This window comes from Chaetomium fimeti, assembly GCF_033439085.1.
Source record: "Chaetomium fimeti strain CBS 168.71 chromosome Unknown B0H64scaffold_6, whole genome shotgun sequence".
In the NCBI taxonomy this organism is placed as follows: domain Eukaryota; kingdom Fungi; phylum Ascomycota; class Sordariomycetes; order Sordariales; family Chaetomiaceae; genus Chaetomium; species Chaetomium fimeti.
The window spans coordinates 2,895,916-2,915,683 of record NW_026944334.1 but is presented as its reverse complement, the minus strand read 5'-3'; the positions used below and the strand labels follow the sequence as shown (position 1 = coordinate 2,915,683).

Sequence of the window (19,768 nt, the reverse complement as noted above, 5' to 3'; positions counted from 1 at the left end):
CCCTCGGCCGATCACCGTGTTCACCATCACGAAAACCACGGGGGTACGGCCGTCGAAGCATATGCTCTTCCTGCGCGAGGTACGACCATTTCGCAGGCCGCTCGGTCGGTTCAAGATCTAGGTTGGCGTGGGGCTGGAGATGGTTGGCCCGGATTCTACCGTGGTGGGCTATCTGATCCGGCATCTCGAGGCATCTAGATCAGTCCTCGCGGGTCAGTGCGGTTGGGGGTTGTCATCGCTGGGTTGTTTTGGACGGATCGAGGTTGGTGAGTTGTTCTCGTCTGCTATTGTATTGGTATGGTTGCAAAGCCTACAAGATCCTTGTTTCCAGTGTGCAGCTTTCCAAGTGGCGTGCTTCACACCACGGTGTGTTTCAGGCGTCAAGACCATGACCATGGGTCGACCTGACAATCCAAGCGAAAGTATATGCAATTATGTCTTGGCGATATCTTTCTGTGTACATCGCTCCCTCTCCCCTCTGCCATTATACTCCTGTCGCCGTTTTCGCCCGTCGGAAGGGGTGCGCTTCGGTGTTGAGAACGAACTCGTCTAAGCTGATGAGGTCGGGTGGTGAGAAGATCAAGTAGTAGTATTTTAGCGTTTCGGCCAGCCAGAAACTCTGCGAACCCATGATTAGCAACGCTTTGATCTGAACGGGTCGACCCAGTAGACGACCTACCTCCATGGAATCCGTCTTGGTCGTCTTCCCCTCAACCGTCACGTCAGCAATGGCCGAGTTGGCAAGCGGCGTCTCGGTTGCCCTCATGACCGACTCAAACATGCGCCAGGCCAGGTCCCGAAAGTCTTCCTTTCCTGTCATCCTATACAGTAAAAAGATGCTCTCGATGGCCTCCGGCCGGAGGATGTACCGCGGGTCATGGGCACTCTTGAAGCCCTTGGGCATCCTCTTACCCCCTTCAGTCTGCCACCGATCCTCGTCCCACAGACAGGGGCCGTCGATGGAATCACATGGTACGACGTTGAAGATCTCGGGCATCAACCCCGTAGGGAACGCGTTGTATGCCCATGCGCAGCCGCGCGCCAGCCGCTCGCCAACGTCGACGTAATCGGGGATGTCAAAGAGCTTCCCGCCAAGGCCAAACATGCCACCGGCAAAGCACGACAGGTGCTGGCCCTCAGCGATGTGGTCGATGTGGTCCGGGTGCACATAGGCATCACCCGCAAAGAGCACGTTTTGGCCCTCCTCGTCGTCGCTAGGCACCATGGGGCGGAACAGCATGTGCTGCTTGGATGTCTTCATCGCTGCGCGGTACATCTTCTCGTAGGCCGGCACCCGGCCACCCAGCAAGGCCGACATCTTGGGCAAATACTCGTACAGCGAGTCCGCCAGAGCGCCGAGCGTGAAGCCGATCTCGGTGTCGACGGTCTGTTCGCGGAAGTTAATCAGCTTCGGCCAGATGCCGGGCAGCTTGGACTCGCTCTGGGATCGCTCGAGGAAGTCGCTAATGCGAGCGACGGCATCGTAAAACTTGGGGTCGCCCGTAAGGAGCGACAGACGGGTGAACTCGAGAGAGAGGGAGCAGGGACTCGCGGACGGGTCGTTGGTGCCCGCGGTCTGCCGCCCTTCCTTGGCATCCTGGAAGTTGAACCAGAAGCCGGGCATCCGATTGGGGGTATCGAAGGCCATGTACAGCATATTGCCCAGCTCTTTAGCCTTCTCCAGCAGCGCAGGCTCGCCGCTCAGATCATAAGCGCTGAGGAGGCCGGCAAGGTGGCGGATGGTGGTCTCAAAGAGGTTCGCCGCAGTGTCGCTTGTGTCGGCCCAGTCCAGCCGGGCGATGGCGGCTGCAGCGGCGTGGAAGTCGTCGGTGAGTCCCATAATCCAGAGCGTATCCAGCGAGTCCACTAGCGTCGCCGCCCAACCCCCGAATGTGGTCTTCCCGCCGCCACTCACGGGTGCCAGCTCGTCCCGCAGCCACGCCTGCCTCTTGTAGCTATCCCAGCTCTTGACGAAGGCGGCGCGGACGGTCTGTTGTCGGCGTTTCGTGGTCGCATCGTGTACGTAATCGGAGAATGCATGCTGCACGGCCTGGAGCGGTTGCGGCTCGCCGGTAGGGAGAGGTCGGATCGAAGAAACGGGGTGTCGTTGGACCACGGTGGTCCAGTCGAAGCTGCTTGCTCGGAAGCGGATCTCGGGACGACTGTTCGCAGCCAGCGGGTTCTCGGAATCGGCGGTTCCTGGGTACGGTCGGGTAGGTTGGAGCAAAAGCATGACAGTCATGAAGACGGCGGCGACGACGATGACCCGACCGAGACGGCGGTCGAGGGCCATGGTGCGGCGCAACCTTGCGGGGAGGAAGCAAAACGGCCATCCTCTGCTATATGCCATGTCTTCCGGTCAGAGGGGAAGACGATGTCGGCATATGAAACGGCGTCGCAATTGTTGAGCGGCGCGGGCTGAATCATTGCGACCGGGTTTGGGGCCGGCGAGATGCAGCGTCGGTTTGTTGGGAGATATGGGAGAGTTTGGGGAGACGAGCAAAGTCCGGTTTCGTCAGTGCTGAACGAGGTTGAGAGTTGCGACGTTTCCCCACGCGGCATGAGCGATGGAATTGATGAAAGGCCAGATGCGCAAGCCTGGAACTGGAAAGGGTAAAGCCCCCACCCCACTCGCCCATCCCACCCTTTCAGGGGCAGCACGCGGACGTTGTGTTGACTCAAAACTCTCCCCTGACCCCGAGTGCCTCACCCCCAGGATAACCCCTGACCCCTGAACGCCCTCCAAGGTTGCACCACCCAGCCCACGTGGGCTGCTGAAGCAAAACAACACCAACGCTGTCCCAATCCCGCTCGTGTATTCTGTAGTTATTTCCTCAGCCAACCTTTCTCGACTCAATGGATGGCTGACTCTTCGCCCAACTCTTCACCCGACCTCCCAAAACCCAACTTGCGCAACCGCATCCGATATAGTTACGGCTGCATCGTGTCGATACGGAATCCTTCGCCATTGACACCCTCCGAGGACGTGGAAGTAGTCGCCGACGTGATCACAGTGAGAGAGGGAGGTCATCTCGCCAAACGAGGACGTGTATCGAATGGTGGCACAAGCACAGTGGAGATTATGTCTGTACTTTGTAACGTGAGTTATTAAACTCCAAGGGTGTGGGACAGAGAAAGCTTGTTCCAAGACAATCCCTAACCGAAATGGTCGAGAAGTTTCAGGTAACCGCATTTACAATATGTAATCTGTACCAAGCACACGACATCCCTTACACTCCCCAGTCCCGACAACGCCTTCCGGGAACAGGCAGGAATCGAGCCATGCGCCCATGGAACGACAAACATATGAGTGAACGGCCCAGCCGGCGTCATTCGGCTGCTCGCTAGCGCTCTTCCGTCTCTCTTGGATTTTCCCACTCCCCCAATCGATGTAACCATAGCCGCTGTGCCGCCAACCCCCTGCGAACGATGCGGACAGGGGATCGCGCCATGCCCCCTTAACTCTGAAGCGCATCCACCCTCACTCCGATCCCTACCGAGACCGTTCATCTCCTCATCGCGCTCCGAGTTGGACGTCCCAATGGCTCTTTACACATGCAACCACTGATGTTGACTTTCTTCATCGCCCTCTGGGCCGGGCGTGCCTTCGGGGCGACGTGCGATACGGCTGCGCCGATGGCTCTCCCCATCACAGACGTAATCGTCGACCCCAGTATTCCCGGCTCATTCATGAGAGGTGTTCCCGCGAAGATCGGCACACCTCCCCAAGACATTGTTGTGATGCCGTGGCCGTAAGTCACGACGAGCAGAAAGGTCCGACCTTGGCCATGGCTCTTTCACTAATTCCACTTAACCAGTGACCTGAACAATACGTACATCTACGACGAAGAGGCATTCTGCGACAAGACCGTCATTTTCAGCGATACAATCTGCGCAGTTCGGCGGGGAGGTCTCTTTCAGGATGCCGAGTCCACAAGCTTCTCAAAGTCATCAGACCTCATCGCTGCAGGGGGCGCCGCCCGAGAGTTGGGAAATGTCCGCGGGGCGGAGCTCGGTGTGGCAAAGCTATTGTCAACCAGCGTTGGGGGTACAGAGCGTTTCGCCATCGCCCCAGCAAACACGACGACCATGCCCATCGGCATCCCGCGCATGCGATGGGACCACGGCTACACCATCCTCCACGCCCTTGGCCTCGGGGCCAACTCGACATATCTCAACTCCCTAGTACAGGCTGGCCAGATCCCATCTCGGGTATGGTCTATCTTCTGGGGCCGCATGTGGACCGACAACGAGTCCACCAATCTGGACGGGTCACTGGTGCTGGGCGGGTACGATCAGGAGAAGGTGATCGGCAAGAACGTGACGCAGCGGCTCGACTACAGCGAAGAGACCGGCTGCTGGACGGGCATGAAGGTGACTGTGTCCAACTTGCTGGTCAACTTCCGCAACGGCACCGACTTCTCCGTCATGCCGCGCGATTCGGCCGTGCAGTGCTGCATCGTGCCGCAACGCCAGCTCTTGTGGGAGGGCCCGTCCGATATGGTCGGGACGTTCATCAGTGCCACGCAGATGAACAACACGGGCCTGTCGTTCGGGATGCATTGGGGCGCGCAGCAGTTCGACGCGTCGGATCCAAGACTGTAGGTAACAACAAATCCAACCCGGCCCCCACACCCTCTCCCGGTTTCCAACCCACATCAACCCCAACACTAACCCAACCCCCTCCCCAGCTTCGACGGTGACGCCACGTTCGTCCTCTCCAACGGCCTCTCGGTGCGGGTCCCCAACTCGCAGCTCATGACCCCCTTCGTCGCCGTCGACCGCAACGGCTCGCGCATTGTCGACCGCTCCAAGCGGGAACTGCTCTTCAGCGGCGTCGGCGACAACCCCACCACTTTGGGTCGCTACTTCTTCACCGCCGCCTACCTCATGGTCGACCACGACGCCGAGACCTTCACCATGTGGCAGGCCAACCCGTCGTCCAGGACCAACCTCGTCCCCGTGGTCAGCAAGGCGGGTGACGAAGGGGGTTGTGAGGAGGGGGGTGGAGCAAATGGCGACGGCGGCAGTGCAGGGGGTAATGGAGCGGAGGGCGGCCAAGGGGGTGGGGGTGATGGGGGAGGGGGGGGCGCGAATGCGAGCACGGATGAGGCGACGGCGTCTTCCGTTAACGCCGGCGCGATTGCCGGTGGGGTGGTCGGGGGCGTTGCTGCGTTGGCCGCGCTCGCAGTCCTTGTGTTCTTTTTGTTGCGGAGGAGAAAAAGACAGGACTCGGCGAACCCACCGCCACTGCCGGAGATGGCTTCTCCTGCGGGGGGCTACACGGGAGGCGCAGACGGGGTGTATTACTACAAAACAAACCGGTCTGGTTTACAGGAAGCCCCAGGGGCCGAACTTTCGCCGGGAGAACTGCACGGCGTGTCTGCATCTAGTTACGGCGGGGCGACCTGGGCGATAACGGCGAACGGGATGCCGCCAGAGTCGAGGGTAACGTACGAGATGGATGGCGGCGGGGTGCCGCGGGATTACACAAGCCAGGGGTACCCGAGGTTTCACTCGGACTGACGTTGAGCACTGGTTATATGGGCGGGTAGGGCTTGAGCTAGTTTGGTAGGTTTGGACGGGGTTCAGATCAAGTCCGTATGGAGGGCGCATGACAACAGGAGCCCGCATTTCGGATAAAGAAAATGTACGTCCGTTCACTGGACCTTGTCGGGGGGACTTCTCCCAAAACTCGACAGCATTATACCCAACATAACTCCATAACCGCATGCTTTTGACAGGAATATGCCAATATGCATCGTAGCGTTTCCACATTCACTCCTGAGATGGAACAATACAGAAGCATCCCCTAACAAGCTGATTGCTGATTGTCTTACCTGAACTGTGGTGACTGGTTTTGGGACAAACTCTCTTCGTGTTTCTAAGACAAACTGTCAAAGAAAAAAGAAGTATGGGGGAAGGATGACTCAAGTGGTTTGACGACAAGAACAGCAAAACAAAAGAGCAAATAATGACAACAGCAAGCCCTGGTTTTGCCCCCATAAATGGTAGGCTGCAAATCATCATGCGACATCGGGCAGCGGCATGAGATCGCAATGCAGTGCATACTCAGCTTGCAGACAAAGTAGATTTACCGGTAGGATGTTGAACGCGCTTGCGATCCTGGCGTCTTTCGACCCACCACGCATGCAGTTGCTTTCATGGCTTATGCTTGCTCCTTAGAATGGCTCGTCACCGAAGAAGCGATAACCACAAACAACAAAGACAGGCGTGTCGCGAAGATGGACGAAGAAAATTCCAGGCGGTTACTCGCATTCTGCTTGTCTTGCTTGCCTCACTGCGCTGCTTCAAAGCATGCTTCAGAGACCCAGCTCGTGGCCATCCAGGGCCTACGATATTAAAGTCCCTCGATTCCAACTCCCACATCACACTTGAGCCCGAAGCTATTCGCAGAGGGTAGGTTCAGAAAACAAACTTGACAGTCGTCAACCCACTCAGCAGGATAGCCAGCTCGTTGTTCATAGTGAAAGGTGCCAGACATCGTACAACACCTCCCCAGCTCGCCCCGACACATCGAGAGGAACAAGCTCAAGCGTGCGGCGATCAACTCCGTCAGCTCGGCCACAGAGGTAAGTTGTCCTCCTTCCAGACGGGCGGTATCTGAATGGTACGTGTGCTAACCCGGTTGCAGAGCAAAGGGTATTACCCCTAGTACACCACCCCCTTTCGGCTCGTCCGGAGGGGAGAAGACCGCCCCAATGGCACCACGTCCGTCCTACTCAGCTGTCGCAAAGGGTACCGCCCCGGCTGCAACCCTTTCGCCCATCCCGCAAACAGCAAAAGGTACCGTCCCTGTTGCGCCCGTTTCGCTCGGCTTGCCCGTAGCGAAGGGTACTACCCCCGCTACGCCACGCCGGCCCAGCTCGTCCAGAGGGAGGAACACCGCCCCAGCTGTGCCCTTTCCGCCTACCTTGCCCACAACAAAAGGTACCGTCCCTGTTGCGCCCGTTTCGCTCGGCTTGCCCATAGCCTCCATCGCGCCGGTTCTGGCCGGCCCGTCCCGGGCCAAGGGTATCCCACCTGACCAGTCCGACCAGTTGGACCCATCCACCCCCATTTCGCCAGACCGGGCCCACAGCCGCGACAAAATCATCGAGAACCTGGAGGCCATGCAGAAAGGAGGCCATCTTAACGCTGAGACGTCCACCGATGTGGACCAGCTTCTCCAGAAAGCGCGCGAGCCGTCCACCGATACCGATCTTTTGGCGATGACGGTGAGCGAGCTCCAGAAGAACCAGAAGCTCGCGGCCGAGTGCGAGAAATTGAGGTCGGAGCTCCACGAGATGAAGTTTTCGCTCTACATGGGCGATTGGATATCCGACATTGTCAACGCGGTAAGGGCAGCGGAACGCGACATGATAGAGGCTAAGCGAAATCGCCGACGAGGAGAGCTTAGAGCACGTGGGTGTTCCAATAGCGAGATTGAAAAGGGACTAAAAGGATACGCGGTTTGGGGTGTTCTTTCCTCATTCAGCGCTGAGGAGTCGTGCACTGCGATCGACACAGTGCTCGACGAGATCAAAAAATGGATGGCAAGGGGTCCGGCCGCCAAAAACCAACCCGCGCCGGCGACGCCAGCTTGCGACCGGCTCCAATCTGCGTCGGCAGATGCTGGGGTCGACCATAAGTTGTCGATACAATCGTTCAGGTTAAGCAGGGAACGAAACTCGCTCGCTCACCACTCCCCGCCGCGCCTCGAGAAACATCTCAACGAGGACAAGACTCGGATCGATTGTCGCCGTCTTCAGAATGCTTGCAAGGAGCGCAAAGACGAATTGAAGGGGTTGCTAACGAAGGAGAGATTTGACGTCTGGGAAAGGGTCATCGACGGATTGTTTTCGCTGCATGTGAAGCGGAAGAAGAATGGGGTCCTTGCGCAGACGGCATATGCCGCCAAACGCATTGGCGAGATTAAGCAGGGAATCACGACGAAGGAGAAGCGCGAGGGTGCTCCGAAACCGGATAGTACTTACGAGGAGGGCAAGTGGGACGATGTGCTGCATACTGTGTTGGTTTGTGCGGCAACGCCGGGAAAGGAGGAATTCAGAGACGGAGATGGGGATGGATGGGGATGTTCTGTAACTATCGTTCGCCGCCGAGAGCAGAGTCCATACACAGTACCTAGGTATGATGGACGGCGTTCTGGGAGGCAGTGCCTGGGCGTGTCTGGGCGGTTTGGAGGTGGGGCACAGGTGAGCCACAGGTGGGGCCTGGAACAGCAGGGGTCTTGTACAGATTACCAAGTATCAGAATACCGACACTCCCTACCACCTATGTACCTAGTAGTTTTTGTTGATGTTTCCTTGATCTGTACGCAGTATGCGTTAGTCGAGCTTTCAGCGGTAGGTACATACCTATTCACAAATGGTGACCCCGTCAAGGAGTGCACTCCTCGTATGCTAACATGCCAACCACCGGCCTGGAACGTACGATACCACAAGGATAATGGTATCCAGGCTGGCCTGGCGACTCCCCATCCTCGTTAAAATATCCGTCCACGGCAAAATACAGATTGACCAGGAAACCGGCACTGAACGGGGCCCCGGTGTAGCGATGGTACCAATCCATATCGCCGTCCTGAACTTCGGTAAATATGCAGCCATTACCACGGAATTGGTGCCGTTTCCGTGTCGGCGGAACACCTACCCTTCGTCGAAGATCGTAATCGACGAACCACAGATGCTTAGCCCATTGAAGGCGACCACCAGCAGCCATGATTGCGCACATGCTCCCCGGGCTTTTCCACATACTATCACAGAGATCGCTGTCGAGCGCAATATGATTCGCGCCATATTTGAAGCTCTCTTTACGATTGCAGAAGGGGAAATCCCCAAGAAGTCCAACGTATTCCCACTGGATTGTTTGGGGGTCAAAAGGCTGAAGGAAGAAGAGATCCGTTTTTGCATTCGTCACGCAACGCTGCCACTCGCCATCCGCAAGAAACCACGCAGTATCCGAGAAATCAGGATATTTCCGGCCCTCCTTTTTACACGGAATTGTGTCCACTTGCTCGCCCGATTCGGCTAATTTGAACCGCCGCTCCATCGCCGCTCTCGACTCGGTGCAGGCAGTCCAGAGGCCAGCATCCATCAAGTACGTAGAGCGGTTGCCTCTGACCCATGAAACTTCTTTCTCGTGTTCATCGTCATCATCGGTATCATCGTCTGAGTTGCGGATTTGAGGAGCCGCCAGCTGACACCGCCACGGCCCTGCGTGGCGGATCGCGTGCTGAGATAACACTGCCTGTTCGGTGCCATTATCCTCGTCGTAGCATGTGAAGAGGTGAACACCCGGCTGCTCGGGGCGAACTGCAAAGGCCCAGATATCTTCTCTAACCTTTCTGGGCAACTTAGTAAAACAATGGAAGTTCCTTGGTGCCATTATAAGTTTGACATGGAATGGAAAAGTTCTGCAAAGCGGGAGAGTGAGAGAAGGTTTGGGCATGGATGTGTCACCGTTTATATTTAGTATACTAGTAGCCGATGCAACAATATTGAGATATCCGAGAAAAACACCCCCTTTGCACTCCCTCGGAGCTACTAAGGGTTTATGGCAAGTTTCAGCATCGACAGTCAAGCACGCGAGCCTTCCCGCCTCGAAGAAAGGTTTTGTTATTGGCTCTCGGCTCGTCTTTATTTCATTTCTTTACTCGCTTTGCTAACTCCTTCAGCACCAGCCGCAGGTCGTGGTGCCCGCCAAGATTCCGTTCCTTGGGCAACGAGCGGCGTCATTGTTTACTTTCCCCTAAAACAAGAAAAGGGGGTGAGAGCTGCAACTAGACTATTGACTGTGTAGGTAATTACCTCGTTACCCCAAAAACCAATATTTGCATTGCAGCCCACCCACTCACCCACATGCAAGTTTATGAACCCCCTAGTCATACCCACGGCCCACCAATCCACCCCTTCTGACATCCTACGCGTTCCACCAAGCCCGCAACCAAATAGCCCTACAGACGCTCACCGTCCCCATCATCACCACGACCGCAGCCCCCTAACTAACAGCAGAATGTAGCCGCGAGCTCTACTGTCGTTGCCGTTGGCGTTTTGTATCCCAAAGGAGCAGCATCAACAGCAAGAATATCAGTAACAAGTTACCATATACGCCTAGCCGTGTCGTGTCTCTTTTAATGACCTGCCGCAGCAGTACTAAACCCCATCAGCATGCTCACAGTGCGCTTCGTGGTGGGACCATTCATCTCCACCGGCATTAGTAGGTTTTTCAGAGGAAGGAAAGCAGAGGGTACTTCATTACCTTTCGCATAGCGCCTGTACCGGGACAGGCGTTCTTTGAGTTATCAGGTCAATCTAAGAAGCTCAAATTCTCGGCATTGATGCCATCAGGAGATCCCGTATTGCAAAGACCTCGCGCATTTACGGTGTTGTGATCGACAAGTTCTCCCCAAGGGGATTACGCACCAACAAGGCCACACATCACACTCAAGCGCGTTCATCGTTGGAATCACATGATATGATTGAGATCTAGAGACTTCATAGCCAACGCCTAGTGCAGAGATGAACCTCGCTTTTTGCGGGGTCTGTTGTGTTGTGTTGCAACGACCACACGTGGGGGTGAGCGTTTGAAGTATCAGCCACAAGCGGAGATCAGTATCAAACCACACACCCGCCTGCTCGGCAGTGAAAGGAACCACTAGCACACAGTACAGACCTGCTTTTACTAAAAAGTGGAAGTGTATGCCTGGGTTTAAAAGGCTTTCCCCCTACCCCCGTCCGACTTTGGCACCAACCTTTCTCACACCGAGGTCCAACAGAAAGGAAAGAACAAGGGACGGCTAAAAGACCGAGAGAAGCGACGGAAGTTGACATGAGAAGAGACCGCACATGGCGATGATCGATCCCGCGAAGTTGTCAACGTTCAGTCGGCTTTCGGGGGCCACAGGTACCGTGGCCAAACCACGATGGCTTCGACTGCGTAAGTACTGCCCCGCACCCCGGACCCCCTGCTGTAAACTTCACGCTGCTCCGGGACGCCTTGAGGCCCTTGGCTGGGTGTCCCTCTGGCTCGGGAGTGAGTGATCCCTACTGCTGGCAGCGGCCCGTAACCGGGGGCACTCGCCCCCATGGCGGGGTGAGTCTGTAGCCGAGACGTTTCCATTGTGGCAGAGTCCGTGTCTGTGTTCGAATAGAGCCTCGATAGCACAGGAAGAACATCTATAACTAACGCTTTCCCAGAGAGTAGTAGATCAGATACGAGCCCCACGTTGCTAGTTAACTAGATCGACGCAGTCCGGAAGACAAGCAAATACATGCCCGAGCTCTTGCCGCCGTTCCCCTTCTTTGTCCTCGGCCGGGCCTGTAGAGTGAAGACGGCTAGCAATACCGGGACGGCAGGGCTCCTACCTAGGTAGTAAGGAACAACGCCGAAAGGGGGGTTGACGAATTAAGAAAGGGTTAAGCGGAGAAGATGCGACAACAGGAGGAGGTAAAAGGTCCGGGCCCGGGAGGAACAACAGCACCGGGACGAGAAGAGCAAAATGATAGAATAGAACATGGGACACTTGCGGCAGTGGGAAGAACCGAAACTCGTCTAGCAGAAGTGGCCGGTCTGGCCAAAACCCACCGCAGCGACGCAGCCGAGCGTGCCGAAAACCGTCGAGACGGGGAAGGGAAGCTCAACAAAATCGGCTTCGCAAAGCTGAATAATATCGCCGGTGCTGGCTTCGGCATCTTGAGAGCGTTCAGAGGCAGTGGTTGCATCATGATGTTGAATGTGGTTTCGATACTTCGTAAGCTCCTCGTTCTCTCTCTGCCTTGGAGGGGACCCTGCTTAGGTACTGGAGGTAGGTAATTGATGCGGGGTAACTTGGAGAGAGTCCCCGCCCGGTTAGGTAACTGCCACAGCGAGCGGGCACGGCTGCACATCTTTCGCGGCTTGCTCCCGATCCACCAAAGTGTCGCATCCAACTCGGTGCCAACAATAACTCTCTTGTTTGTCTGTGATGTATTTGGAGAGATTGTCAATTCGTACACACAGTCAAATGTGTGTCATGGTTGGCACTGGCGAGCTCCAGTCTCCAACCGACAAGCGCGAGACACCCACATGCAGGAAGTGAGATGCGAGAACCGTTGTCCTGCGCAGCCCGTCGTCCGATTATGCAGTCGGGACTTCGCTAGCTCCTCAATAGACCGGAGCATGGCGTCAAAAATGGGGGGGCGATGCTTCAGTCGTGCAGCAGCGCCTTCCATTAGCCCAGTCAACATCGCTTGCCGACGATCGTCGCCGTTGAACGAGACCCGTCGACCCCCCCTGTTAGGTGCTGCACGCGGTGGAGGGAGCAGGAGCCGCAAAAGGCCAGCGCCAAACCGGGCTTGGCACATTTGGCCAGTGGAAGCAGCGGACGAGACGTCGGGGAAACGGGGAAGAGCTTCCCCGTTCCTCGACGACCCCACCACAAATCTCGTCCATGGATGCGCCGGGAAAGGCCAGACCATGCCGAGTGCCAGTCGGTGCGGTTTCATCGCCTTCTTAACGACAAGACAAGGCACGCGTACTCAACTCCTCTTTCAAGGCACTCGCGAGTTACAAGCTTGGTACGCTTCCGCGCTTCGTTGCGGGGCGACGTTAATCGAATTGGTTTGCCGACATACATAGGAAGGTACCTCACTACTCGCTCGTTGCCCTCGCCTCCCTGCGGAGAGATTGACGAAATTCATTGCGCCACGCCGTCCCGGATTGGAGAAGCGCGGATTTGTGCCGCCAAGGACAACCAAGGACCTCGGGCGCAAACACCCCCCACACCCACCCAAACACTTTCATACCATAGACCGCTCGCCTCGTTTGCTGTGCTCCCTCTTGGCTCGCCATCTACGCAAGGGCCATCTGGGCCCGACACACCAAGCCATGTGCCGACTCGTCGTGTTCAAGGGGACATGCCCGCACTGCTCCGAGACCTTCACATGGGAAGAGCTCAGCCAGGAGCTCAGCTGCCTCGAGGCGAAGAACAACGGCACATTCGGCATGTGCAGGGAAGGGGCACTAGCGGACGAGAAGCCGCACGACCAAGAGTGCGACGCATGCGCCGCCGAGCTGGAGGCTGACGAGGGTTACGACGGCGGTATGGACGACGCTCTCGAGGCGCTCGAGGTCGCCGGCGCGGGCTGGGGCGGGACCAAGAAGAAAGCCGCTGACGAGGATCAAGCGAGCGGCAGGCACAAGAACAAGAAGCAGCGCGTGTCATGAGGCGCGTTGCGACTCGATCCGAGCGCGTTTCATTGTCATCTGTTTGCTGTCGCTTGCTTGCGACGCCGAAAGCATCCACACAAGATACCCACAGCCGCCCGTCAGCAACACACATGGTCGGGCGAGCGACGGCCCAAGCGTTGGAAATCGCGACAAATCGCGACGCGACAGCCACACGACCACACAACTGCACGAAGCAAATTACGAGAGGCAGATGCCTATTCACTGGGGATTTCTGGGCCATGGCGCATGCGGCAGGAGGAAGGGGCACGCATACTATTTAACGGTGTTTACTGGAGCGGTTACCCCAGGCCAGAAACGTCGTTCGTTCCACGAGGTCACGACGCAGATGAGTAATGAAGTTCATGATGACGCTCATAATGGGAATGACGCCGCCGGCGCGGGTGGGATGCCGGGCGCCGAGTGTCGGTTGGCCGGGACAGGAACTGAGAGGGGGGCCGGCCACGTACGAAAGCCGCCATGATATGGAAGAGTCGAGCAAGCCATGTACCACTTATAATGTATCCTACCGACCCGAACGGTCCATCGCCGCCGCCATTCATATCAACATGATCTATCTATATAGCTCTATATCCCCGCAGCATCCAATCTACTCCATGCCCTCCCACGTCTCCCTCACCACGCGCCAATACCGCCCGGCATCCACCCTCAGGTGGGCGACGTGCTCGCCGGCCTCGAACCTCTCCCTCCGCACGGCCGCGAACCCGCCGCGGACGGCCTCCTCGGCGTGGTCCTCGACGTCCCGCCAGTGCACGAGCCGGTCCGCGGGCCCGTAGACGTAGGTGCGGCGCACCTCGGCGCGGCGCGCGCCCGCGTCGTTGAGCGCCCGCGCCAGCGCCGCCATCGGGCCCGTCCGGCCCCGCCCCAACAGCGTGTGCCGCACCCAGTACGACAGGCAGAGCGCGTGCAAGAACGGCGCCGCCAGCCACCGCGCCGCCCACCCCCGCGGCAAGCCCGCGCTGAACGCCAGGTACCCGGCCCCGTACCGGAACCGCCCCGGCGACGAGTCCAGCACCAGCGTGTACCGCGGCAGCGTCGCCGGGGAACCCCCGCCCGCGGGTGCGGTTCCGGGTGCGGAGACGGCGAGCGCCGTCCGGAGGTGCAGCAGCGAGGCGGCGCCGCCGTTGGACCAGGCGTGGAGGAGGAGTTCGGGTTCTGGGTTGGTGGGTTTGGTCTCGTCGGTATCGTCCCGGCCGGGGACTCCGAGGTTGGGGAAGATGTTGCGGACGAAGGGGGCGGCGGGGGCGAAGTCGCGCGGGTTGCCGCCCGGGCGCAGGAAGTGCCGCGGCTCGGAGCGGAGGAGCAAGATTGGGGCGGTCGGGTAAAGGGCTTGGTACTGGACGAGGTACTTGGCGATGTGCAGGTCGCGGGCCCCCATCCACGTGGCGAGGATAATGAGCTTTGGCACGCGCTTTTGAGGTGGTGAGGTTGCGTCCGTGGGCGAAGATGCTGGCGTCGGTGTCTCGGGCCGATAGATGTAAACGCTTTCTGACAGTTTGGTCATGCAGCCGAGCGGACTCGCCGCCCGCGATGTCGCTGCGTTTGACGCCATTCTAGATTTGCCTTGAAACAAGTCCCAAACCCCAGGTCATTCCTGCTGTGTATAATGGAAGCGCAAGCACTCCCATTTGTATGTACTTGGGATGGAGGGGCGGCGCCGTGGCTGAGCGTGGGAGTGCGAGGGTTCGGTTCCTGGAGGTGGACAGGGTTCAGTAATCGCCTCACAAACTCATCCCCGTGTGACGCTGCAGCCACATCCCTGCAGCGGGCGCACATGTTGAGACAACCGAGAAAGTGTTGGCCCTAGCACTGACACTGACATGTGCGCTACTCTACACTAATACTGTGTAGAATACACCCGGGGCTCACTTCGCCGTCCAAGAGGGCCAATTACGGGATAATTGCGCTACTCGCCCTGTTCTCCCACTGGCATGAACAGAAGGGCAGGTCCATGTTATGATAAGGGGGTACACGACCCGACTCATCTCCAACCGAGGCACTTCCTATTTGGGTTGTATCAGCCAAGGTGATGAGACAACACCGAATCTGTCTATGTCCCAACAATGTATCTTCAGCGGCATGATATATTCGTCCGGTGAGGTCGAAAACGGCACCGGAATTACGTTAACTCCCCGTCGGCATGTTTTCACCCCGACCTCCCACTTGGAAACAGCCGTAATTGCAGCCAACACGGAGTAGGTAGTTCATGTTACCAACACAGGGCCAGAAATCATCAAATCAACTTCCTAAGCTACGCCATTTTTATTCCTAGTATACACAAGATCTAGTGGCCACCACCAGATCATCCCAGGTCAGACCTCAAGTCGGTCACGGCGAGGGCGCTAATGAGGGAAGCCTGTGGGGAGCAGAAAGCCATGGAGATACCTGCAGCTATGTCCAGTGGATAAACCAGATCATGTCTGGGCAATCAGCATTTCGACCTTCTGCGGCCAAAGAGGATAAATAATCCCAAAATTAGTGACGGTCCTGCAGGGCAGTTTCAGAGCCTCGTATCATACCAGGCGCAGAGCATGCCGGTCACCAGATGCAGCAAAAGTCCAGCGACACGGCCGGAAAACAGCCGCATCCTTGTGACGGTGGCAACATCGTCAAAAGCTCGTTGTGAAGAGATTGGTGGTCATGGCGGTGCAAGACGGTCCCACAACAAGGTGCAGTGCGGGACAAGACGTTGTGAGGGTCGAGCCAGGTCGTCAAGTGTATCAGAGCAAGACACGGCCCACCTTCCGTTGGTCAGTACCTCTAGAGGCGAGGGATAATCCAATCGTAGCATCGCAGGCAGAGCAAGCAGCGAATTGCGGGTTGTGATCAAGTTGTTGCAGGGTGCGCATTCGCAATACCGTCGATGGGAAGGTGTCGGGCTCCAAGCCGCCAAACGCAAGGGTCGAAGATGATGCAGGATACTCAAGTTCGGGGTATTGTGTCGCAGAACCGCCAAAGAGAGCCGGAAAAAGGAACGAAAAAGAAAGAAAGAAAAAAGCGACCATCGGCGCGCGTACTGGTACAATCATGTAACAAATCCGTTGAGGCTGTGGGGTGGATGGGCCGGACGGATGTCAGATATGCCATGCCCTGGTATCAAATAACGTGCCGTCATGCAGTGATCAGGGCGCAAGGTCAGGGCCAGCATCCAGAGTGATGACGGCAGAGTTCAAGACGCATCAGACGCATCAGACGCATCAACGAGTTGAGTGGGCGGGTCAACAACAAGCGCATCAGCGAGTCGGGGTCATGGCGGCTTTACGAGGTCCCAGGGGCCTGGGGCGGACCTCCCTGGCCCTGGCCCTGCTGGGCAGCAAGCTGGGATTGCCACCACAGGGCAATGTAGTTTTCGTAACCACCATCTACCATCAAGTCTTAGTCAGTGACGCCGAACGTAGGCAAAGAAACCGCCTGGGAGTGCACTCACACATGGCGTACGGGTCAGCCTGGCCGCCGCTCCCGGCCGCAGCGGCAGGAACCGCGCCGCCGGGGGCCGCGTTCATAGGGGCGCTGCTGGTGTTAGAGGGCTGGCCATAGTTGGGGCTATCATAATCACGGGGCGGGCCACGACCACGTCCGCCGCCGCCGCCGGCAGACTTCTGCCTCTGTAGACACGTCACGTCAGCATGGCTATGCGTTAAGGAGGGCGGGCAAGCCCGGTAGACATACCGCTGCATCAACTTTGTCCTCGATAGCACGCTTCGCCTGGGCGATGGCGTCTCGGCTGCCGACAAGACCGATCTCCCGCTCCACCTCGCCGGGTCCCGACGACTGCGAAACATTGATCTTGCACCCAGTCATATTTTGCATCTCCCGAATCGTCTCACCACCTTTGCCGATGATCATACCGACCGCATCGGAGGGAACGTAGATGGAGTCGTTGACCTTGTCGGGCGCACCGCCGCCGCCGCCGCCACCACCGCCGCCATAGCTGTCGGGCCGGCCGCCGCGTGCAGCTCCCGCGTTGTTTCCGTTCCTGCTGTCGCTATCCACAATTTCAAGAATCAGCTCCTTGGCATGTCGGGCAGCAGCCGGAGAGCCAATGAGGTTGACCGGGCGGAGGCCGTTGACGCTCTTGTTCTCGCTAACAATGTTAATGTGGCAGCCGCTGCGCTCTTGGAGATCGCGGATTGTCTCCCCGCCACGCCCGATGATCAGGCCCACGGTCCTATCGGGAACCATGATTTGCAGGCTGTCCTCGCCCTCCTTGGGAACCGGCGGAGGGGCGGGACCACGGCCGCCACCTTCACGACCGCCACGATCGCCACCAGCCTGGGGGTTGCCGCCGCGCATGCCGCTGTCCTGGATGATGTGGTTGATCATCTCCTTCGCCTCCTCGCGCTGCGGACGAGGGCCGGTGATTCTGCAGAGTCGGAATTGGTCGTTCTGGCCAGTAGGCGGGATGAACTGGACCCGGCAGCGGCTCTCGCTTTCGACACGGCGCAGGTTCTCGCCCTGGCGGCCAATGATCAATCCAACCAAACTCGCCTCGATCTCGATCGTCTCGACGTTGTCTTCCTTGCCGCGCAACGGTGACCGGTCCCGACCGCCGCTGTGGCCACCGCGGGGAGAGAACCCTTGGCGACCGCGACCAGGGGAGTAAGAGCGGTCGCGTGCGTAGGCACGATCTTGGCCGCCGTGTTCAGCGCGCCTCTCGTCGCGGTAAGGGTTGAGGTTGTCACGGAAAGCGTCCCGCCCACGAGGGCTCTTGGATCTCGGGCGCTGGTAGTGCCTCTGGTCCGCCTGGCGAGGGTCTGGGTATGGTGCGTTCTGACGGTCATATGGAGTGACGCCCTTCTCGGTTGCGTACGCCTTTGCCTTTGCGATTGCGTCGGCGAGCTGCACCGTGCCCGAGTTGACAGGCCGGATCGCGCTCAGATCGATGCTGCCACTCGACGCCGGCTGTGGGTAGGGATAAGCGGGGGCCGGTTGGTACGAAGTGGGTTGCGGCTGGTATGGGTTCTGCCCGGGCGGTGCGTACCCCGAAGGCATCGGCGGCGCAGGAGCTGGAACGCCAGGGTGGTTCTGGGTAGGCGTCGAGGTTGCCGGTCGCTGTGTCGCATCTGAGGCCACGAGTCAGTTCATTTGTCGTCAAGAAGCATAAGATCCGCCAATCCTCACCGCCAAGCATCTTGAGAATAGAGTTGATATCGGGCGTTGAGTTCGCCATCGTGCTTCCGACTGTGGGTTTTCGGTGCCGTTTTTGGGGTGGTGTTCTATGATGATATCGAGATACCAGCACGGTAAGGTTGCTAGAAGCCGCGTGTTTCTGCGCAAGAGAAGCGACGCAAAGCTGATTCCGCTCGAATTCGGTCTATCACCTGACGTAAGAGTCAGCAGCGATTCGAATCAAGACCTGGGTAGGGCGCGTGGTGTTCTGGACACAGCCGCGCACAAAGAAGCACGGGCGCAAGGCAAACCAGGGCGATCAGAGTACCAACCTTTGATGAGAGCGGCACAGAATACTGCGAATCGTAGTCGCGTACAAAGAAATGCTCCGGTCGCAAGATGGCAGCCACGTAGAGTGAAGAGCAGCAACAAGCTGGATTCCGTTGCCAGCAGGGTGGGATTTTTGCTCAGAAATGGGGAGTGAATTGCGAGCCCTTGCGGATTTCGTACCAAGTTCGTGGATGGAGCAGAGAGTGGGCTGAGAAATGCTGGGTGGAGCGCCACAACGGGTCCGGTGAATGGGTGGTGGCTCGTGCGCCTACATTCACGTGATGAAGCTAAGAGTCACGGTGAAAGGAGCAGATCCCGGACTCATCTCGGCCCGCCCAGCAAGCGCACCACAGGACGGGATGGAAGTGAGGTGGCCAGCAAGTGAACATGAACAACAATCCCCCTCATTCTTTAGTTAGTATGAGCCAATCAGTATTACTTCTGCATGGCTCCGGAGTATGATGTGCTGAGAGGCAGGGGTATGTTTGAAGGATGAAAGATCCCGATTCCCATGGACCAGCCTTGTCTAGGCAGCTTAGGTAGCGACCATCAGGTCTGTTCCAAGCACAGGGAATAGGTATGTTCTTTCTCAAGCATCTATTTTGATCCTATGTATATAAGCCATCCATTGCGGCGGGCATAGAGCAGCAGGTTCACTGTTCATCTCACGTCACAATGATCCCTATGATCATGGGATGGGTCTGGGTCATTGCCCTGAGCTGTGAAAGCCCCATGTTCCTTTGACAGCTTTACAGTGATCGTTGCAATGTTCATCAAAACATACAAGCATCAACTTCCACACTTTCATGCAGTTCATAGCCGTATGGATACACAATTGCTGAGGGAATCAGACATGCTTCAATCGGTTCCTGGCGCTGTTGGCGACGATGCCCTTCGTCCTAACATGACCCGATTGGGCCCTATTAACTGCGCGCCCAGTCTCTACATGATTAATCCACTTGAGGTCTATATGGTGTGTGTGAGCGTCTAGCTAGAGCAACGAATAATGGAAATAGTCCAGATCTGATCTCTGCCTTTCGTCACTGTCTACCTACCTAGGTAGCTACGCAATCATTTAGAGGCG

General features: G+C 57.5%; 7 protein-coding genes across 7 annotated transcripts; 3 read left to right on the top strand and 4 right to left on the bottom strand.

Annotated features, from left to right (window-relative positions):
* Positions 1-484: 484 nt before the first annotated feature.
* Positions 485-2,293, bottom strand: B0H64DRAFT_376620 (glycoside hydrolase; the record flags this gene model as incomplete). The annotated part of the gene is made up of 2 exons (XM_062802489.1): positions 485-619; positions 680-2,293. 2 exons carry the CDS (start codon positions 2,291-2,293, stop codon positions 485-487), a joined length of 1,749 nt encoding a protein of 582 aa, XP_062657269.1.
* Positions 2,294-3,452: 1,159 nt separating this feature from the next.
* On the top strand, positions 3,453-5,814 carry B0H64DRAFT_466447 (aspartic peptidase domain-containing protein). The gene is made up of 3 exons (XM_062807694.1): positions 3,453-3,752; positions 3,819-4,601; positions 4,692-5,814. The coding sequence occupies exons 1-3, from the start codon at positions 3,556-3,558 to the stop codon at positions 5,524-5,526; spliced, it is 1,815 nt and encodes a 604-aa protein (XP_062657268.1). The 5' UTR covers positions 3,453-3,555; the 3' UTR covers positions 5,527-5,814.
* Positions 5,815-6,722: 908 nt separating this feature from the next.
* B0H64DRAFT_466443 (uncharacterized protein) lies at positions 6,723-9,418 on the top strand (the record flags this gene model as incomplete). The annotated part of the gene is made up of 4 exons (XM_062807693.1): positions 6,723-6,855; positions 6,952-8,036; positions 8,343-8,366; positions 8,536-9,418. The coding sequence occupies 4 exons, from the start codon at positions 6,723-6,725 to the stop codon at positions 9,049-9,051; spliced, it is 1,758 nt and encodes a 585-aa protein (XP_062657267.1). The 3' UTR covers positions 9,052-9,418.
* A 2,069-nt stretch (positions 9,419-11,487) lies between these two features.
* On the top strand, positions 11,488-12,800 carry B0H64DRAFT_219382 (uncharacterized protein). The gene has a single exon (XM_062799559.1). The coding sequence runs from the start codon at positions 11,836-11,838 to the stop codon at positions 12,634-12,636; it is 801 nt and encodes a 266-aa protein (XP_062657266.1). The 5' UTR covers positions 11,488-11,835; the 3' UTR covers positions 12,637-12,800.
* On the bottom strand, positions 12,695-14,749 carry B0H64DRAFT_419411 (uncharacterized protein; the record flags this gene model as incomplete). Its single annotated transcript, XM_062805379.1, has 5 exons — positions 12,695-12,841; positions 12,880-12,972; positions 13,030-13,168; positions 13,616-13,750; positions 13,839-14,749. The coding sequence occupies 5 exons, from the start codon at positions 14,747-14,749 to the stop codon at positions 12,695-12,697; spliced, it is 1,425 nt and encodes a 474-aa protein (XP_062657265.1).
* Positions 14,750-15,551: 802 nt separating this feature from the next.
* On the bottom strand, positions 15,552-16,388 carry B0H64DRAFT_219329 (uncharacterized protein). The gene is made up of 2 exons (XM_062799557.1): positions 15,987-16,388; positions 15,552-15,689 (listed from the first exon to the last, which is right to left on the bottom strand). The coding sequence occupies exons 1-2, from the start codon at positions 16,272-16,274 to the stop codon at positions 15,660-15,662; spliced, it is 318 nt and encodes a 105-aa protein (XP_062657264.1). The 5' UTR covers positions 16,275-16,388; the 3' UTR covers positions 15,552-15,659.
* On the bottom strand, positions 16,389-18,733 carry B0H64DRAFT_219353 (uncharacterized protein). The gene is made up of 5 exons (XM_062799558.1): positions 18,687-18,733; positions 18,367-18,566; positions 16,915-18,308; positions 16,673-16,850; positions 16,389-16,607 (listed from the first exon to the last, which is right to left on the bottom strand). The coding sequence occupies exons 2-5, from the start codon at positions 18,413-18,415 to the stop codon at positions 16,504-16,506; spliced, it is 1,725 nt and encodes a 574-aa protein (XP_062657263.1). The 5' UTR covers positions 18,416-18,566; positions 18,687-18,733; the 3' UTR covers positions 16,389-16,503.
* Positions 18,734-19,768: the final 1,035 nt, after the last annotated feature.